Here is a 20,239-nt window from a genome sequence, read left to right on the forward strand (position 1 = left end):
AGTATAGGAAGATCTCTTTTTACAGAGACTCAAGCTTTGTAAATCAACGCAATATAATGAATTTTATATCCGGAAAAACTGAAGACAGCATTTCTCTTCCAAAACTTCGAGATACGCTTATTCGTCTTGAGGATACTATAATTTTTGGTAAATTACTAAAATATCATGGTTGTTGATATATATTATGGTTTTTAAATTTTTATTATTGATATCCGAGTAGCTTTGATTGAGAGAGCACAGTTTTCTGTTAATGACAACATTTATAAACCTGGAATGTATAAATATGATGGCTTTGAAGGAACTTTCCTAGAATATTTTTTGTCCGAAGTTGAAAAAGTACATGGTAATTTTATTTAAATTGTTAAAATTTTTTTTTTTACAGAAATTTTTCACGATACTTACCAAATTTTAAATACTTTTAATTTTATAGCAAAAGTAAGAAGATATCAAAGGTAAAAAAGAAACTTATTCTTTTTAGAAATTCTCAAATGGGTTCATTATTTATTTTATATCATCTTTAAAGTCCCGATGAGTATCCATTCACGGGAACTCTTCCAGATCCAATTATTCCTCCTCTTGATTATCCACAAATCCTTAAACCTAATAACATTAATATTAATAAAAAAATAATGAAATTTTATCTCGAGAACATTGTTCCTTCGCTATGCGTGCCGGGAGATGATCAAAATTATGGTTCCGCGGCAACTAAAGATGTAGAGTGTCTTCAAGCTTTATCTCAAAGAATTCATTATGGTAAACATATTTAATTATTTCATTAGTAGCAATTACAACATTAACTTATTGATTTCATTTTTAAAGGGAAATTTGTTGCTGAGGCAAAATTTCTCGATCCAAAACTTCAACCTAAATACATTGAACATATCAAAAATCGGGATGTTAAGGAACTTGAAAATTTGTTAACTGACAAACGTGTTGAGGAAGCTTTATTAAAAAGACTTAGACGTAAAGCTTTAATATATGGTCAAGATATTTCAGAACATGGTGGATTAAATTTGGATAATATGCAAACTACAGAGCAATTAAAAATTAATGTAGATGTAGTTGTTGAATTGTATGAAAAATGGGTCATCCCTTTAACAAAAGAAGTTGAAATTGAGTATTTATTGATAAGACTTGACGAGTGAAATTTTGTAAATTTCATTGATTTTGATAGTAAGAACTTGATTTAACTAAAAAATGCCACTTCTATTTATTTTATGACAAAGATTTGTTTAAAATAAGTTAGTATCTTTGGGAATAATTTAGAATAGTTAGATTACAAATTTTATTAGATTTCTGCGTACTATTATTTGATATTGTATTTAGAATTTGTTTAAAGTGGTATTTTGTGATCTCTTAATTATTATTAGTTTCTAAGATTATTTAAACATTATATTTGATCAAAAAATCAAAAGTGCAAGTGTGGTTATTCTGTCTTCTACTCAATATATTTAATTTTTGCCAGTATTATACTTTTGCAATAATTCAGTTTATCTTACTTTACTAATTCAACTTTTAATTTATTACAGAATCATTTAATTATTATTATAAAAAGCAAAGTAATTATATTTAATATTAGAATAAATATTTTGAACAAATAAAATTAATCTATTATAATTAATAAATAGTTGTAATAATATTTCTTTAATATAATTATATAAATTTATACTATAGCTATAATTTATTATCTAAATATATTTGACAATTTGTAAAAACAAATTATACTTTTTAAAATTGAATTACTAGATGCTAAGAAATTTATATAATTTTAACTTTTTAAAAAAAAATGAAAAAAATGGGTTAATTTGTGATTTATAACTTATTTTAATTATTTCTATAAGCATCAGGATTTTTGATTTAAAATAATATTAAATAGTTTTATAACTTATTTTATTAAAAAATTTTAGATTTTTATAAGATTCTGAATAAATTATAATATACTTTTGGCCAAAATTACTCATTTTCATAAAACTCAATATATATATATGTGTATATATATATATGTATATACTGTATTTTTTGTTTTTTGCAAATATCTCAATATTCAATAATTTAAATTTGATGAACTTTTTTTAAATTATAAAACTTAATTAAGGATTATGATATTTATTTAGAAAGATTTTTTCGTAAAGCATGATTATAATAAGAGTACAGGTTTGATTTCTAATAGCTTAAATTTGTAAAAATTATACTATATGCATAGCTATGGTATCTACTGTATTAAACTAATTTAGACCAATATAATTAATCCAAATTGGTTAGTAGTTTTAGCTAATAGTATTAATTAGTTTTATTTACAACCTAAATGATAGAAATATTTATAATAATTACTTTTAAGTAGGGTTCTATCTACTACTAATAGATATTTTTTACAGAAACTTTAAATTTTCAAGTGATATCATTTTGATATTATTTTAATATTGATTCAATATCAATTTAATATCAATACGATATCAAAATAAAATATTGTCACTTTAATATTAAAATGATATCGAAATAGTATCAAAATGAGATCAAAATGATAATAGAAATGACATTGAAACAACATATTTAAGTTTAACTTAAAGATGTCATTTCGATATCATTTTAATTATCATTTCTTAATATCAGTATGATATTGAAATGATAATACTTCATTTCGATATTATATCGATATTAAATTGATATTGAAAACAATACCGTTAACATAAACTTAACAATATCAATTTTATATTAATTAAAAATATTAAGTTTCTGTAAAGTAGGTAGCATATATTTTTTTAAAAAAAAATCTTTTTTTAATTAATATTAATTAAAATTTTTGTAATTTTAATTTACTTTATAATGGTTAAATTTATTACATATTTAATAAAATATCTGATTTTATAATTTATATAATTAAACTTAATAAATATATTAAGAGAAAAATATACTATCATATAACAAATAATAGTTTAAACTATTATTTAATAAAAAACTTATTTAAAATAGTTTATTTATTAATATTTTAATTCTTTTAAAATTATATGACTAAAAGTAATAACTTTAAACTATTTGTACTATAATAGTAGTCTTCCCTTTGTATTGATATGTAGCGATTCCTTTGAGTATAATAAATAAAAATATATATATATATATATGCTAAGTTACCAATTATTAAAAATAAAATGCTTTTAAAATCTTATAATGATAATTTGCAACTGCTAATATTACTGCCCAAAACTTATTTAATAATAAAATTCAAAAATCTGAAACTCAAAAACTTTATTTTTAATAAAAAATTGGTAAATCTAAAACTTTTTTAAATTATAATTAGTTTCAGAAAAACATAAAAACAGTTTTGGCAATTAAGTTTATTATAAAAAATAGTTTCAGATTAAATTTTGATTAAACTAAAATTTTGAAAAAAAATAGTTTTAGCAAGTAATATCTTTAGTAAAAAAATTAAAAAATAATAAAAAATATATTTTTTCACACCTGTGATATGTTGCATTTTCCTTTTTTAGTAATTTTTATATATTAATTATGTCAATCATTTTGATCACGTGACTTCATTAAGATTTTTCATTTTTTAGTATTTACTATATATTATAAGAAACTTTATACTATATGTATTTTTAATTGCTTTACAAGTTTTCTTAATAGGACCCCAGACATCACATATATAACTCATAACTGATCTGCATGAATTTAAGTACTTTTTGCTCCTGCTAAAATAGACCTAATTTGCTAAAAATCAAATTATCACATTTCAAATCTATACTAATTTGCTAAAACTCAAAATATGAGTTAATAATTTTTTCTTTTTTCTTTTTTTTTTTTTTAAATGTTGAATTATGTACCATTTTATTAGAATATATTTGGACTACATAATAATCACAAATATTCTATGAATCGATACTTCCAGCTCCAGACATCAAAGTCCGATCAACCATTAGATATTATATTACCAATAAAATTAAAATTAAGAATAAAAGTAACCAAAAAGCATAGCAAAATAATATACCATAATCTAAAAGTATAAACAAAAATAAAACATTAAAAGAAAAACAAAAACAAAATTAAAAATAAAAATAAAATTAACAATAATTAATAAATTATATGTCTAAAATTATAAATAAATATAAATATAAATAAGAAAAGAATAAAAATATTATTTTTGTATCTATTAATCCAATAATTTTTTGCTTACATGATAATAACGTAATCTTATCAACTTTCTTTTTTATTGGAATCCAATTCTCATATATGTATTTCCTTACAAAGGTGTCCAGCATTTCTTTACCAAAGAGACTGATTTTTGTAATCGATCTACTTTTCCCATTTGTAAATCTTTAACTTTATTTGTAAGTTGATTTGAATTGTCCTTTACTTTGAATTCTGAAAGTTGATTTGAATTGTCTTTTGCTTTGGATTCTGAAGTAATTTTTTCTTTTATTATCAATAAAAAAATAAATGATTAATATAAATTAAACTGCCAATTTTTATAATTAAAATATGTAGATTATAGATAAATAATTATTAAAAAATAAAATGTTGCGAAACTAAACAGACGGGTTTTGGCCCGCATTATGCTTAATTTTGGCCGGAATTATACTTAATTTTGGCCAAAATATAACCCAGACCCAGAAATTAATATTTTTAAAAATATTATTTATAAAGTTAAAAAAAAAGGATAAGTTAAATTTTAAAAAAAGTACCAATTTGCTCAAATATAAAATATGACTTTGTAAATTTTCAATCAATTTACTCTATCTAAAATTATGAGTTTAACCTAATTTTGATTGAATTTGCTAAAACTCAAATGTGAGTTATATATGTGATGTCTGGGATCCTTTCTTAATATATCAAAAAGGATTTAGAATGCTATTTTTGACTTTTATATGTAACATATTATAGGAGTGCAATATAAAGCAGGTGTAATAAAAAACAAACCCTTTTAAAATAATAATATTTAAATAAAAAAAAATAAATAAAATTATGCTATTTGTATTTGATTTTATAAATTAAAAATGCAAGAAATCTTACTATTTTTAGCAATACATAGTTATTAATTTATCATGAAAATTCTAATTAAACTAAAAGATAAAAAAAACAACTATAAAAATAGTGAATAAAAATTTTATTAATATTACCAAATATTTTAATAATTTAATATTAATTTATAGTAAATATTACAGCTAATAATTCAATTAATTTTGAAAAAATAAAAAATAATAGAAAAAGAAAAGTTTAATTAGTATTATTAAAAAAATTAAATATATTAATTAAAAATAAATTATTAGCTTTTTATTCTTCTTTATTTTATAAAGTTAAAAGGGTTAATTGTCAACAAATAGAAAATTATAATATGATATAAATATAAGTAAACTTTGCTTCTTTTTTTATTTTTTATTTTTTATTTTTTTTTTCCACAGTACATTTGCAGTTTTATTAAAGTAAAAAAATAAAGAAAATATGTACAAGTTGCTTCTTTTTTTATTATTATAGTAATAATTTAAAAATATGTATAAAAATCATGATAATATATAAATATTTATAAAAAAAGTACTGTATTATTTTGAAATTAAACAACTATTTTTTAAATTTAATTCTATTTAGCAAATTAATTATTTTTTAATTAGCTTTTAAGTTAAAATATTATATAATGCAAAATTATTGATTACTATACAAAATTACATCAATAATATCATTGCAGATATTCATATAAAAATTTTATAATAGATTATATAATATGTTATAAGTTACAATTTTTCATTAGCTTAATGAATAATGTAGTTAAAAAAAGGCATTTTTATTTAAAACTGAAAAAATTAAATTTGTCAAAAATTTTTATATTATATAATTAATTAAAAGGTTTTTCTTTAGTAATACTAGATTTCAATTTTAATTAAAAATATATATTATATAATTATAAAAAGTATAAAAATATACTAATTATAAAATTAATATTTTTTATTAAATAATATTTATACAATAAATAATTTGTTTTAAAATGTATAGTTAATGAAAAAATAGGGAGAAATTTTTACTGCTAATTGCATAAATTATTTTTTCTGAGAAAATTTTTAGCAATAAAATATAAGAAATATGGCTTCTATTGCTAATAAAACTTTAAATATTGGCCTTATAAAGGCAGAAAAACTAGTAAAATCACTAGAAAGTATAGAATTTTTTAACCTTATTGAAGCAAGATTATTAAACCTTTAAAATATTAATGCAACTGATATATACTAAATTTTTGAGTATTTTTCTAAAAATACCTTTAACAAATTTGCAGAATTTAAAAGAAGTTATGAAAAAAAAACTGGAAAAACTTGGAATGAATAAACAACAAATATTTTATATACTTAATATATGTACTTTTTTTAAAAAAAAATGCTTATTAATCAGCTAATAAGAATGTATCAACAAATTTATCTAATAGCACATTTGCTATCTCAATTACTGGTCAAATCTATTATAATACAAATAAATTTCTAAATGCAATAGCTGAATTATATATCTTAAAAAGTAAAAATTGGAAAGTAATTTATGCAGAAATGGTTATCACAGAATTCAGGTAGTAATGATAGCAGATTAATATTACACACATCATTTAAAAGTAAATAGCAGAAATAATCTACTTTAAAAAGTAAAAGCTCTAGTAAAAATTTATATAATAAAGTGAAAAAGTAACTGTATATTATATTAAAAAAAAAAATTAGCCTAATTATGATTAAATATAAAACTTCTTTTAAGAACATATGATATTTCCTTTATATGGTTCTAACTTGATATTTTAAATTACTTTAAGATTTGAAATAATGTGATTATGATGAAGTTAAAAATGCAAAAAAATATATCATATTGATCATATCTATAGATTTTAATAAGATAGTTTTAAAATAATAGAATAAAAAAGTTTGGACAATTCTTTTAGAAAACTGCCAGAGGATCCCGGACATTACATATATAACTCACATTTGAGTTTTAGCAAATTCAATCAAAATTAGGTTAAACTCATAATTTTAGAAAAAGCAAATTGATTGAAAATTAATTAATAGTCATAATTATGAGTTTTAGCAAATTGTATTGATTTTACAAAGTCATATTTTATATTTGAGCAAATTGGTACTTTTTTTTAAATTTAACTTATCTTTTTTTTTTAACTTTATAAATAATATTTTTAAAAATATTAGTTTCGGGGTCTGGGTCATATTTTGGCCAAAATTAAGTATAATTCCGGCCAAAATTAAGCATAATGCAGGCCAAAAACCGTCCGTTTAGTTTCGCAACATTTATTTTTTAATAATTATTTATTTAATTTATTATTTTTATTAATTATTATTTTATCTATAATCTACATATTTTAATTATAAAAATTGGCAGTTTAATTTATATTAATCATTTATTTTTTTATTGATAATAAAAAAAAAGATTATTAACTTATATTTTGAGTTTTAGCAAATTAGTATCGATTTGAAATGTGATAATTTGATTTTTAGCAAATTAGGTCTATTTTGGCAGGAGCAAAAAGTACTTAAATTCATGCAGATCAGTTATGAGTTATATATGTGATGTTCGGGATCCTACTGCCAGTAAGAAGCATGTCAGAAATTACATGATTATGCTCAATTAGAGACCTGACCCCCTATCCATATGTGATTGAATTCTGATTGGCTAAAAAAATACATATAATATACAGTCAACTCCCTCTATAGTCACTCCCGTTATAGTCACATTCTACTATATAGTCACACCAGTTGAATGTTCAAAACACTTTATTATTAAAAACTATCCTATATAGTCACAATCTATCTATAGTCACTATCACACCTATCCTCAAAAATCTTATATTAAAAAGAACCGTTTATAATCACAGTTATATAAAGAATATATTAAATAACTTGGCATCTAATAATCGTACAAAGATGTATCATAGCTTGTTAGAATCGTCTCACTGAGACGAATCGAATGGTGGTAGTTATATCCTTTTCCGATCACTGGCTGATGAGTTATTCAACAAAATGTTAAGCATCAGCATTATTATATTTCTTAATTTATGTTTATTGCGCCATTTAACATTTTGCTAAATTACTCGGTACCTAGTGATTGTAAAAATACGATTAATAACTCGTTGGAATCGCCTCATCAAGACGAATCGAATGGTGGTAAGCTCATCTCTCTGTGATCAATATTGACGGAGTTACTACTTAAAAACCATTTAATATTTTTTAATTTCGGAAATTGATCTAGTGATTGGATTTCGATGTATCTTATACCATTAGATTCGTCGCATTAAGACGAATCGAATGGTAGTAAGATTGTCACTTTAGGATCAATATTGGCAGAGTTATTACACAAAAACCATTAATATTTTTTTAATTTCGGAAATTAATCTAGTGATTGAATTTCGATGTATTTTATACCATTAGAACCGTCTCATCAAGACGAATCGAATGGCGGTAAGATCGTCTCTCTAAAATCAATATTGGCAGAGTTATTACACAAAACCATTAATATTTTTTTAATTTCGGAAATTAATCTAGTGATTGGATTTCGATGTATTTTATACCATTAGAACCGTCTCATCAAGACGAATCGAATGGCGGTAAGATCATCTCTCTAAGATTAATATTGGCGGAGTTACGATACAATAAAGTTTTGAGTATAATTTTGGCTAAAATTATGTTAATTTTTGGCCGGAATTATGATATACTTATATAAGAAATTTTTTATATAGTCACATCTCTTTATAATCACCAAATATGGACTGTCCCAAATGTGTGACTATAAAGAGAGTTGACTGTATAATATATTATATTAATATATATATTATAATATAATTAGTTTGCTATTTAATAATCCAATTTGCATAAACTTTTTTTTGTTTTGTAGCTCCATTTATGCTTTATAAAATAAATAAATAAAATTCATTGAAATTAGATTGCTAGATAGTGAAATAATTGCAAAAAGCTTATTAATAAATAAATTACCATATATTATATACAGTCAACCCTTATTATAATGAACCCTAAGGTCCAGACCTCAACTTCGCTATAAGACTATAGTGAAGATTTTAAGAGATTTGATTGGTTAATTCATTATAGCGAGGGGAAATTTACTATAATTGTCTGAAAAATTCACTATATTAAGAGTTCGCTATATTAAAGTTTGACTGTATATATTATAATACAATTATTTCACTATCCAATAATCCAATTTGCATAACTTTTTTTTTGTTTTGTAAAACTCTTTATGCTTTGCAAAACAAAAAAAAAATCATTAAAATTGAACTGCTAGATAGTAAGTTAATTGCAAAAAAACTTCTTAATAAATAAATTACTATATATTACATATATATTATAATACAATTATTTTATTATCCAATAATTCAATTTGCATAAACTTTTTTTTATTTTGTAGTTCTCTTTATACTTTATAAAACAAAAAAATTTATTGAAATTGGACTTTTAGATGGTGAAATAATTGCAGAAAAAGTTTCTTAATAAACAAATTATATATTATTTACTATAAAAGATATACTATTACCCAGTGTTATCATAAGGATGTGACATATCCATGGACAGAATGTGATGGGACAGTTCAGGACACATCTCCAAAGATTTAGTAATATCCAGGACATTGGAACATTAAAAATCACGTAATTTTAAATTTGTTATTTTTTTATTACTAATTCAATTTTAATAAATTATAGCCCATTTAAAGCTCTGAATAATTCAGATTAAACCAGGGAACCAATTCAAAACTGGCTCAAAATTCGGTTTAGTTCAGTTTGGATAATAGAACTGAAAAACTGGCAGTTCAGTTCGATTTAATCTGATTTTTATAAAAATGCAAAAAATCAAATAGTTGTCTATATAGTAATCGTAAAAAGTCAAACTATATATCATTGGATTCGTCTTGACAAGATGCATCGAATGATGGTAAGATTATGTCTTTAGCATTGATAAATAACAAGTTAATTCATGCTAAATGATTTATAAATAATTGGAATTAGCAAGCTATCTAATGGTGCTAAAGACATGATCTTAGCACCATTTGACATATCTCAGTGAGACAAATCCAATAAATATTAATTTGTCCATGTACGATTACTGGATGGTAAATAATGTTAAGTTTCGCATTTTTTTAAAATTTTTAAGCGTTAAAAATTAAAAATTCTGATACATGAATTTATTCATCATTTAATGGTTGTACAAATATGAATTAAGACTCATTGGATTCATCTCAATAAGATAAGTCAAATGGTGGTAAGATCATGTCTCTAGCACTGATAGATAGCTTAATAATGCCAATTTTTTATAAATTATTTAGCGTGGATTAACTTATGATTTATTGATGCTAAAGATGTGATTTTATTACCATTTGACGTGTCTGATTAAGATGAATCCAATGATATATGACGGATTTCAGATGACATTGATAGACAACTATTTGATTTTTCACATTTTTATAAAAAATCAGATTAAACTGAACCAAACTGCCAGTTTTTCGGTTTAGTTCTTATGGATTTTAGCTCTAATCTGAACTGTCTATAATCTGGACTAAACCAATCCATTTGGAGTTTTAAGCCCATTAGATGTGTCTTAATAAGACAAATTAAATAGTGGTAATTTTGTATTTATAGTATTAATATTAACAAAGATATGAAAGTTTAAAAGTTTTAGATATTTTATTATTTATAAAGCTTGGACGAATTTTGGACGAGGATATGGATGGAGCATGATCCAGGACGAATGTCCTGACATTAAAATTTTGGCAGGACGTATACCTATATACAATCTTATTATTACGTAAAAGATATATTGTGATATCTGAATGTAGAAGCTACTCCATACATTCACAAATTATGTAATTTCTGACATGCCCCTAAGATGATTTTCTGTAATTTGGAATTTGAAGTAATATAAAAAAATATGAGAGATTTTAGGCTATTATAATTATAAATGTATTATATCTTGCAGAAAACTTAATTCACTTATCGCTTTTATTTTTAGACTATGATACGTCAAATGACCAAAAACAGGCAAAAAAAATGGTGTGAATTGCATAAACTATTCACAAATTTATATAAACTATTTACAAATAGTATAGGTTAATTCGCAAATAGCCAAAATAGCCAAAAATAGCCACTGCTTTTCACGCCATTTTTTTTGCCGATTTTTAGCATTTTGACTTATGATATATATAAAGCTTTCAAAATTATATAAAATAAAGGACATTGTAAATTAATTACATATTACAACTTGTAAGTGGATTTGAATAAAATTATTAATACAAAATTACATTTGTAAAAATTTTCAGGTATTTAGATAAGATAGGACTCTATTTACTATTAATAGAAATCTTCAGAAAAATTTTAAATTTACTAGTAATTTTACCAGTAATCCTATTGGTTAATTGATCTAAAAAGAAAAAAATTATAAAAATTTAGTGTAATATAGATGTAATTTATTTATATATAATAGGATTTTCAAAAATTCTTAATTATAAATTTTACCTTAAGTTTCTGATAATTTATCTTATAAGTAAGCGGTCCTGATAGCATTTTCTTTGAATTAACCTATAAAAGAAGAACTCACTCTAAAAGCAAAATCAAGATGTGGATTCTAAAGTTGTGCAGAATATTAATTTAAAGTTAAGTAAGAATCAGAAGGTAGCTAGAAAATGAACAAGACTTTGGACAGTATTAATAAATTAATTGTAACTAATGACAATTTAGAAGATTAGTTTTTGCAAGAAATAAGTAGTTTTAATGAATGGATTCATTTCTAACTTTTACCTTTTTTTTATATTTATTTTTTGTTGTTTTCCTTTTTTTCTTTATTTGGGTTTTAGCAAATTCATGGAATATATCTGATTATTGTATTTTGATAAACAGAATACTATTTAAAGTTTATATATAGGTGATTGATTTATATAATTGCTTATTAGAACTATTTGTATTATTTATTTTAAGTATAATAATAATAAAAAAAAAAGGTATAATTAATTCTTTATAAATACATCCTTTATAAATAAATTTATATATATCTTTTTAAATATACTTTTTAGTTTAAACTTAAATTTAAATGATCTTTAATTATTTATTTTCTATAAATGCATGCTTTTTTTAAATACATTATTACAAAAATTATATATATAATTCTAAAAGAATACATTTATAAGAAATTGATTATATAAATAAAAAAAAAATAAATAAAATATTAAAGTTATTTATTTTTATTAATTATGAGCTTTATATTTTACTTATACAGTCAAATTTCTATGTAACGATAAGGTTGTTTTAGGAAAAAAGTATTGGTATATTGAATTATCAGTACATAATTACTGTATATCATATTGTAAATTACGTTTATTATTAGATTAGCGGACAGTCAGACATTGATATCGATGCTTTTAATTGGAAACAATATCAATATATTGAATATATTACAGGTAATATAATGTGAAGCAAATACCACCCAATTAAAGGCTTAAAATAATTAAATTTTGGTAAAATAAATCACAAAAGAGTTCAAATTAAATCTTTTACTTGGACTAACTTTATAATGCTAGCTCAAATTAATACTAATATAGCTAAAATATCAGTATATCTTAATATATATTATTATAAAGGATTAAGAAAAAGTATTGGTATACGTTACATTGCGAAATTATATGCAATATCAATGCAACGCAATTTTTTTATTATACGTAAAATGAAACAATGAAAATTTATCAGTACAGGAAATTATCGATACACTGGGAATTGATACATAGAGGTTTGACTATATTAACAGTATATTTAATTTTAAATGGTAAATATTTTGGAATATTTAAATTAAAGATAGATTATGAATTAATGAAATTAAATAAAAAAGTTTTATTTTAAATTTAAAATATAAAAATTTTAAAAAGAATTGATTTTTTTTTAAATAAATAAGATTTAAATTTTAAATAAATAAGTTTGATTTTAAAACTTAAAAATTATTTTTATTTTATTTTAAGTATTTATTATTTTTAATTTTAGAAATAAGTATTAAAATTTTATTATTGGCCAACTAATAACAGAAGAACTGGCCAACTGGACCAAATAGAAAAAATATGTAATGTGTGAAATACTTATTATTTTTTTTTTATTCTGATTTTTTTATTAAAATCCTTTTTTTATATATATATTTTCTTTTAATATTCAGTTTTTACTATATATAGTTGATCTTGCTGAATTATCGAAATGAATATTAATTAAGAGGAAGATTCTCTTTTAAGAAAAATTATATTTTACACAGAATTTACTTTCATAATCCAAAAATTCGTCTGACAATTCATATGTGGAATCCTTTTTAAAATGACAAGTAGTTTAATAATTAATAATATTAATTTTTATTTGTATTTGATTATTGTATGTGTATTAATACTTTTTTGAAAAAATTAATAAATTATTAAATGTATTGCAGTAAAAAAAAAAGTATTAAAATTTTTTAAATAAATAAATTTTAAAAAAATTAATTATTTTTTTGTTAAATTTGAAATTTTATTTTTGATTATTAAGTTAATTTTTTGGATAAGTTTTATTAAATTTTACTTTTTATTATTTATTTATTTATTTCGTATAAATTTTTAAAATATATTTTATTTTGAATTTTTTAAATTATTTTTTGGTTTTTTTTTTTGGTAAAAGTATTCAAATACCTTAAAATTAAAAAATAACTTATAAAAAGTCAGATTTTTAATAATAAATAAACTTACAATTAACTTAAAGTTTAAATGTAAAATACTATTTAAAACTGTTTTTTTTTGTTGCAAATATCTTTAATAAAATTTTAACTTTTTAACCAAATAATTATGGTAAAATAAATGTCAAAAATCAACTTTTTGATTATAAAATAGTTTATATTTCAAAAATCAGAAAGATTGAATTAGTAATTATTAAGAAATCTGCTTTTATAAATCACAAAATTTAAGACAATTATAATAAATCAAAAATTGCTTATTTTAAAGGTATTTTTCAAGAATTAACTACATACTCCTGTTTTTACTAACTAATAGTCCAAATTTAATAAAACTTATCCATTGAGTTCATTTTAATGAGAGAAATCTAATGATAATAATTTTATTTTTCTTAACTTTAATATTTATTAAGATATAATACAGAGTGATTTTTTATCTGATATAAATAGGATTCTATTAATATTCTTTAGTGAATCCTTTATAAATATTCCTAATCTAATTAGATTTATTAGATTTTTAAGAAGTAAAAGCTTGGAATAGAGAATGAAAAGTAAAAGGGTTGGAGTGAAGTTAATTATCTTTAAGTCCAGAAACTTACTTTCGATTTAGTAGAAACAAAATATTGTATTTTATTTATTTTGAGGATACTTATCAATAAAGTATGAAGAAATCATCAGAATTTTGTTCATTAGAGAAATTATGAAAGAGTTGATTCTTTGATATTGCAACGTAATTTTTATATCATATGATTATCATATATTCCTATAATTCATAAATGTTATCGTGAAAAAAATAATAGTATATGATTAAGGAATACTATAGTAGTACTAAGTTAAATGATAATAATATTCTTAGAAAGAAATCAAGAATTTTCCAAGGAAAATTGAAATACATAAATATTTTTTTTTTTAACAATATAATAGGAATACTATACTAGACGGTGTTATACGATAAAAGTCGGAATCTAGTAAATTGGATAACATATTTTATATTTCATGATTCATTTATAGATAATGATAATGTAACAGATATTTAAGGTTTATTTAATTTTTGCTTAAAAAGTCTTAAATGATTCTTTTAAGGAACGGTCGATAACAATTTAATTATAAATCACGTGTATATTTCAGGTGCAATATTTGGAAGCTGCATGATAATCTACAAGAAAATTCTAGTAAATTGCTTCACCGCCCTTCCCGCAGAATAATAAAAGGCGGCGATGCAATGTGACTTGTCGGAACTCGTTATATATAGTAGTAAATAATCACCATGAATACCTTTATTTGAAGCATCATATCTTTAACATACACATGTCACAAATTATAAACGTTACACAGATCATATCCAATATAAAAAAATCGAAGTAATCCTGATTGTTGACTGTGTTACTTGACATTCCGATCTGAAAAATACTGACCGTTATAACGATTATAGTGCTTCTATTGTGAATTTTTTTATCGGTATTACCAAAGAAATAAGAATACCGTTTATTTATAGCCGCGATGTTTATTTATGGGTTATTGTAAAAATTTCAATCGATTTCGTCATCTTATCGGACATGAAACAGGTTTTTTATGCAAAATACATAGTAGTCACTAGGTCAACATCGGTCCGAGATTTTGAGATTTTAAGATGACGTTTTAACTTTTGATTGACCGTATTACATATATTTATATAAATAATTCCTTGTGATTAAATAGCAGCCTCTTTCGTAAGCTGGGTTGGTACCTAAGTTCCAAAAAAAATATAAAAACTGCCAAAAAAGCCAAGACGCAATCCAAACCACTTGTAGAGATCAACTATTCAGCGAAAATATAAAAGCTAATAAATTTACTGATTCAACTTTCCGTAATTGTAAGCAGCCTAATCTTTACCTATTAGTAGTAATGTTGCTATTAGTTCTGCTAGTACAAATCATTTTGCTCTTTTCGAAATTTTTAACATCTTAATGAGAATGTTTTTTTTTTCAAAGTCCTATTAATAACCAGAATTTAGCAAAGAGTAGGACGCCATACTAAAACATAACGGCAATTATGATGGCGACCTCACATACTTTTCCACCTGAAGAAAGTTTACCCCATCCACCCCCAAATTTTCAACCACAACAAATAAATACAAAACAAGTAATTTATAATAAGTCGGGCACAAAGTGTATGAATATCGTAAAAGATCCGTCTGGAATGCCTTTATCTCCGACTTCACCGTCTACGAGAGACCAAAATGATAGTTCACCCTCTCATAATCCTCAAAATAATAACGTGCCAACTAAAAAGAAAAAGAAAAAGAAGGGTAAAAGAAAATCTACTGTTGACCATGTAGAGGAAGCTGATATTCAAGTTAATGGAACACATAATAATCATATAAAGACAAATTATAACAGTGAAAATGAAGAGGAAGCATTGGACGTGGATTTAGAAGACGAAGATGAATTCTTTTCTGATGATGACGGATATGATCCGGAAGCACCTGAAATACCCTTTCCACGAAAGGATTCTATCGCAAATCATGATGGTGATAATAATCATGCTCCTACTACTCCTTCAAAGAAAAAAAAGAAGAAAAAGAAAAATAAGAATGGTCTTAGTATGAATCAAATTTCAGATATCCATCATAACCATCCCCACCATAACCATAATCACAAATCTCGTAAAGATGGTATCTGGAATACCAATAATAACGAAGAACGACAGCGAATAAGGGAATTCTGGTTACAATTGGGTGAAGAGGAAAGAAGAAGTTTAGTAAAAGTTGAGAAAGAAGCTGTGCTAAAAAAAATGAAAGAACAGCAAAAGCATTCATGCTCTTGTTCTGTATGTGGCAAAAAGAGGTTAGTAGCCTTGAGTATTATTTTATTTCTCTTATTCCTCTAGTATTATTAGTACCAATCATTACCTCTCGATTTAATAATTGCTTATTAAAAAGCAGTCTACGATAATATAATTTATTTTAAATTCATTAATAAAAATAAATATATATGGTATCTATATAAGATACTATAATACTACTGTATATAACATTTATACATAAAAATTTGGAAATATGATATAGGACCGCTATTGAAGCAGAGTTAGAAACCCTCTATGATGCTTACTATGAAGAACTTGAATCTTATGCGAATCATCAGCAGCAATTTGGCTCTTCAAATATTGAATATCGAAACGATGCAGAGTTTGATGACGATGATGATGATGAAGAATACGAAGATGATGAGGACGAAGACGATGAAGATTATGAAGGCAGTGAACATGATAGTGATACGCGGAAAGAATTCTTCAACAACTTTGGTAATAGTTTAACTGTGAAAGGTGCGTTATGACCACCTAGCAGGGTTAAAGTTCTTTTAGGAGAAATGCCTTCTTGATGGTCGATAATTTCAAGTTATTAATGATCAATTTCAAATACTAATGTGTATATACTGACTCAGGAGGCATTTTGACCGTAGCTGACGATCTATTAAAAAATGACGGCAAGAAGTTTCTCGAAATGATGGAACGACTTGCTGAACGAAGGATGCAACGAGAAGAAGATGAGTCAGCAATGGATCGTGGTGAATATTATGATGAAGATGAGGATGAAGATGAGGATGAATATGAAGAGGATGGGGAAGAAGTAAAGAACTATTTTTTTTATAGTTACGAAAATTTTTACTTGCAAATGAAGTATATTAATTAATTTTTGTTTATAGGATAACCAAACAGAAGAACAACGTATGGAAGAAGGTCGACGAATGTTTCAGATATTCGCTGCAAGAATGTTTGAACAGCGAGTGTTAAATGCATATCGAGAAAAGGTTTGTATAAATCAAATTTTTTTTTTATTTAAAATTAGAAAAAAGTTTTTTTCCTAAATCGGAAGTTATTTGTATAGGTTGCTCAAGAACGACAACAAAAGTTATTAGAAGAGTTAGAGGAAGAAAATCGGCTGAAAGAGGAGCGTGAACTTAAAAAATTAAAAGAGAAAGAAAGAAAGAAGGCTAAAAATAGGTTGGATTTTTTTTTTAAAAAAAAAATATGGATAGTTGATTCATGGAAGAATTCACCCAGTTAATATTTTGTGATTTTACATGTTAGGGCCTTGAAACAACAAAAAGAGGAAGAACGTGCAAGAAGAGAGGCAGAAAGGCTAGCTGAAGAAAAAGCTCAACGAGCAGAGCGTGAAAAAAAATTAGAGGAAGAACGTAAAAGACGTGAGGAAGAACGTCTAAAAAAGGAGGCAGAAAGGAGGCAAAGGGAAGAAGAACGACAAAGGAAAGAAGAAGAAAAAAGGCGAAAAGCAAGAGAAGAGAGAGAGCGAGAGGAACGTAGGAAAAAAGAGCAGGAAGCAAAAGAACGTAAAGAGAAAGAAAAAGAGGAGAGAGAACGTAAAGAAAGAGAAGAAAAGGCTCGAAAAGAAAAGGAAGAACGTCGACAGCGTGAAGAACGAGAGCGTAAACAACGTGAATTAAAGGAGAAGGAACGTAAAGAAAAAGAAGAACAAGAGCGTAAAGAACGCGAAAAGAAAGAACGTGAAGCGAAAGAACGAGAACGAAAAGAAAAGGAGGATCAGGAACGTAAAGATCGCGAGGAAAAAGAACGAAAAGAGAGGGAAGAGAAACAAAAAGCTGTCACACTGAGGCAGCAACAACATCATGAACGAAAACGAACTATTACACCAATCGGTCAACCTTCTGCTCAACCACCACCCCCACCGTCAATAAGTACACCGGTAATACAGAATAAACCTGTCGTATCAATGCCTAATGGAATGAATTGGATTAATTATTCATCACATGAACAACACCAACCTCTTCCGCAGCATTCTATAAATCCACAACATGTTATAAATTCTCATTTACCACCCCCTCCCAATCACCCTAACCATCCACCGCCACATCCATTGTTTAACCCTGGTGGACCACAACCACAATTTGGAGGACAGCCTGTTGGAATAATGAATGGTCCTGCGGGAATGACAAATGAAGTTGCTAATGAAGTTTTTACGAACACTAAAAAAGCAATAAATCCACCACCACAAGGAACGAACACTTTACAGGGAATAAATCCTACATCTTCCTTATTTGCAACTGGATTAGGTCCGATTGGTATGGGTGTTCATCCACACCATGGAGGTCCTCCAGTACCCATACATGCTCATCAAGTAATGAGACAACAAATGCCACCTCCTAGAGGTTTTAATCCAATTGCTCCAACACCACATTTACCTGGTCCCTCTGGAGTTCCACCATCTGTAGCATCTACAAATTTATCATTACTTAATGAAGCTGCTGTAATGAGTGGAAATGGAAATATTGGTGCAGGAGTAACAGGAAATCCGCAAAATGGTGCATTTGGTGGGTTACCTATATGTGGACAAGGACCATTAGGTCCACAGACATTTAATTTAGGGACACAAGTACCCGCATCGTCTCATATAGGACCTAGTGTTGTTGTTCCAAATACTCCGTTAGCTCCTATTGGACATCGTCGTATGTCCCAACATCCAGAGGATTCCCATGTAAAAGCTGTACAAAGACCACAACCGATACAGCGTCCAAGAAGAAATTCTGGTACAGGACAGTCACTGGAAATACGTACAAGGTCGCCACCACCAGGTTTTGGTAATATGGTTGGCTCTGGTGCTTTGCTTGGTGATGATAAAACTAATTCAATGACAAACAGGAGACAGAGTTTAGCTGCTGGTGAAAGTTCATATTTCTCTAATTCATTATTTTCTACAGCAATGCCTGGAGGTTAGGGAATAATTTTAAATTATTTATTTCTTTTTATTTTTTGGTCCTTGAGAAGAGTATTATTATAGTTATTTAAAGAATTTGTAAATAAATAAATAAATATGTTAAAACAAATTTTGTAGAGTCAAATCCACCTCAACCATCACCATCACAGAACCAACAACAGCAACAACACGGAACAAATCGGGTGTCACATCGACCTGTTGTAGGTGATAATGAATGGCCTCCAATACGCGGAAGACAAAATGTGACTGATAATCTCCTAGGAGAGTCTGTATCTATTGGTAGTAATAATAATGGTAATAATAATATAGGAACAAACGACATTTGGGCATCAAATTTTGCTGGTGGACAGTCATTGTGGTATTCAGAAGGTAATAATAATCCTACAAATCGTAGAGTGATGGGTTCAAGAGACTTTGGCATACCATAATAACAAAAAACGAAAGAAACTTAAAATATAATTAGTGCAAATTTTCTATTATTTCCTGTTTTCCTTATTACCTTGTAACCATAAATACTATATATATACACATATTACTATTATATTTTTAGTCCTCGATTTGGCGTAAAATTAAGAACGTGTTTATCTATATATACATATATATTGCAAAAAGAAAAAAAAGGACGAGTGATGATGTATTAATGATGTATTAAAAAAAAAACAAATTCTATTACTATAATTTTACTATTACAATTAGCATTTTGGAAGAATCATTTACCATTTGAAAAAAAAAAAAGAAAAATATTTTATTTTCATCGTGTAATAATAAACCTGTTTAATTACTGAAAAATCAAAAAGTAAATAATAGACAT

The 20,239-nt window shown here is 24.9% G+C and overlaps 2 protein-coding genes across 3 annotated transcripts; both read left to right on the plus strand.

Annotated features, from left to right (window-relative positions):
- Positions 1 to 21: 21 nt before the first annotated feature.
- OCT59_000050 (uncharacterized protein) lies at positions 22 to 1,619 on the plus strand. Of its 2 annotated transcripts, XM_025322367.2 has the most exons (5): positions 22 to 147; positions 221 to 343; positions 431 to 452; positions 524 to 753; positions 820 to 1,619. In XM_025322367.2, the coding sequence occupies exons 1-5, from the start codon at positions 57 to 59 to the stop codon at positions 1,143 to 1,145; spliced, it is 792 nt and encodes a 263-aa protein (XP_025166452.1). In that variant the 5' UTR covers positions 22 to 56; the 3' UTR covers positions 1,146 to 1,619. The 2 variants fall into 2 exon arrangements, with proteins under 2 accessions (XP_025166452.1, XP_065988046.1); XM_066138563.1 differs by having other exon boundaries at positions 22 to 343.
- Positions 1,620 to 15,397: 13,778 nt separating this feature from the next.
- OCT59_000051 (uncharacterized protein) lies at positions 15,398 to 20,223 on the plus strand. Its single transcript, XM_025322368.2, has 8 exons — positions 15,398 to 15,549; positions 15,668 to 16,522; positions 16,744 to 17,000; positions 17,120 to 17,304; positions 17,381 to 17,485; positions 17,563 to 17,678; positions 17,766 to 19,423; positions 19,546 to 20,223. Exons 2-8 carry the CDS (start codon positions 15,729 to 15,731, stop codon positions 19,854 to 19,856), a joined length of 3,426 nt encoding a protein of 1,141 aa, XP_025166453.1. The 5' UTR covers positions 15,398 to 15,549; positions 15,668 to 15,728; the 3' UTR covers positions 19,857 to 20,223.
- Positions 20,224 to 20,239: the final 16 nt, after the last annotated feature.

This window comes from Rhizophagus irregularis, chromosome 1 (genome assembly GCF_026210795.1).
Source record: "Rhizophagus irregularis chromosome 1, complete sequence".
NCBI lineage: Eukaryota > Fungi > Glomeromycota > Glomeromycetes > Glomerales > Glomeraceae > Rhizophagus > Rhizophagus irregularis.

Bases quoted from the DNA above. Each gene is read 5' to 3' on its own strand.
- OCT59_000051 (XM_025322368.2), top strand. From the start codon at position 15,729: ATGATGGCGACCTCACATACTTTTCCACCTGAAGAAAGTTTACCCCAT. The intron at 17,305-17,380 runs GTAAAGAACTAT...TTTTGTTTATAG, and splicing joins ATGAAGAGGATGGGGAAGAA to GATAACCAAACAGAAGAACA. The intron at 19,424-19,545 runs GTTAGGGAATAA...CAAATTTTGTAG, and splicing joins TTCTACAGCAATGCCTGGAG to AGTCAAATCCACCTCAACCA.
- OCT59_000050 (XM_025322367.2), top strand. From the start codon at position 57: ATGAATTTTATATCCGGAAAAACTGAAGACAGCATTTCTCTTCCAAAA. The intron at 148-220 runs GTAAATTACTAA...ATATCCGAGTAG, and splicing joins TGAGGATACTATAATTTTTG to CTTTGATTGAGAGAGCACAG. The intron at 453-523 runs GTAAAAAAGAAA...TCATCTTTAAAG, and splicing joins AAAGTAAGAAGATATCAAAG to TCCCGATGAGTATCCATTCA.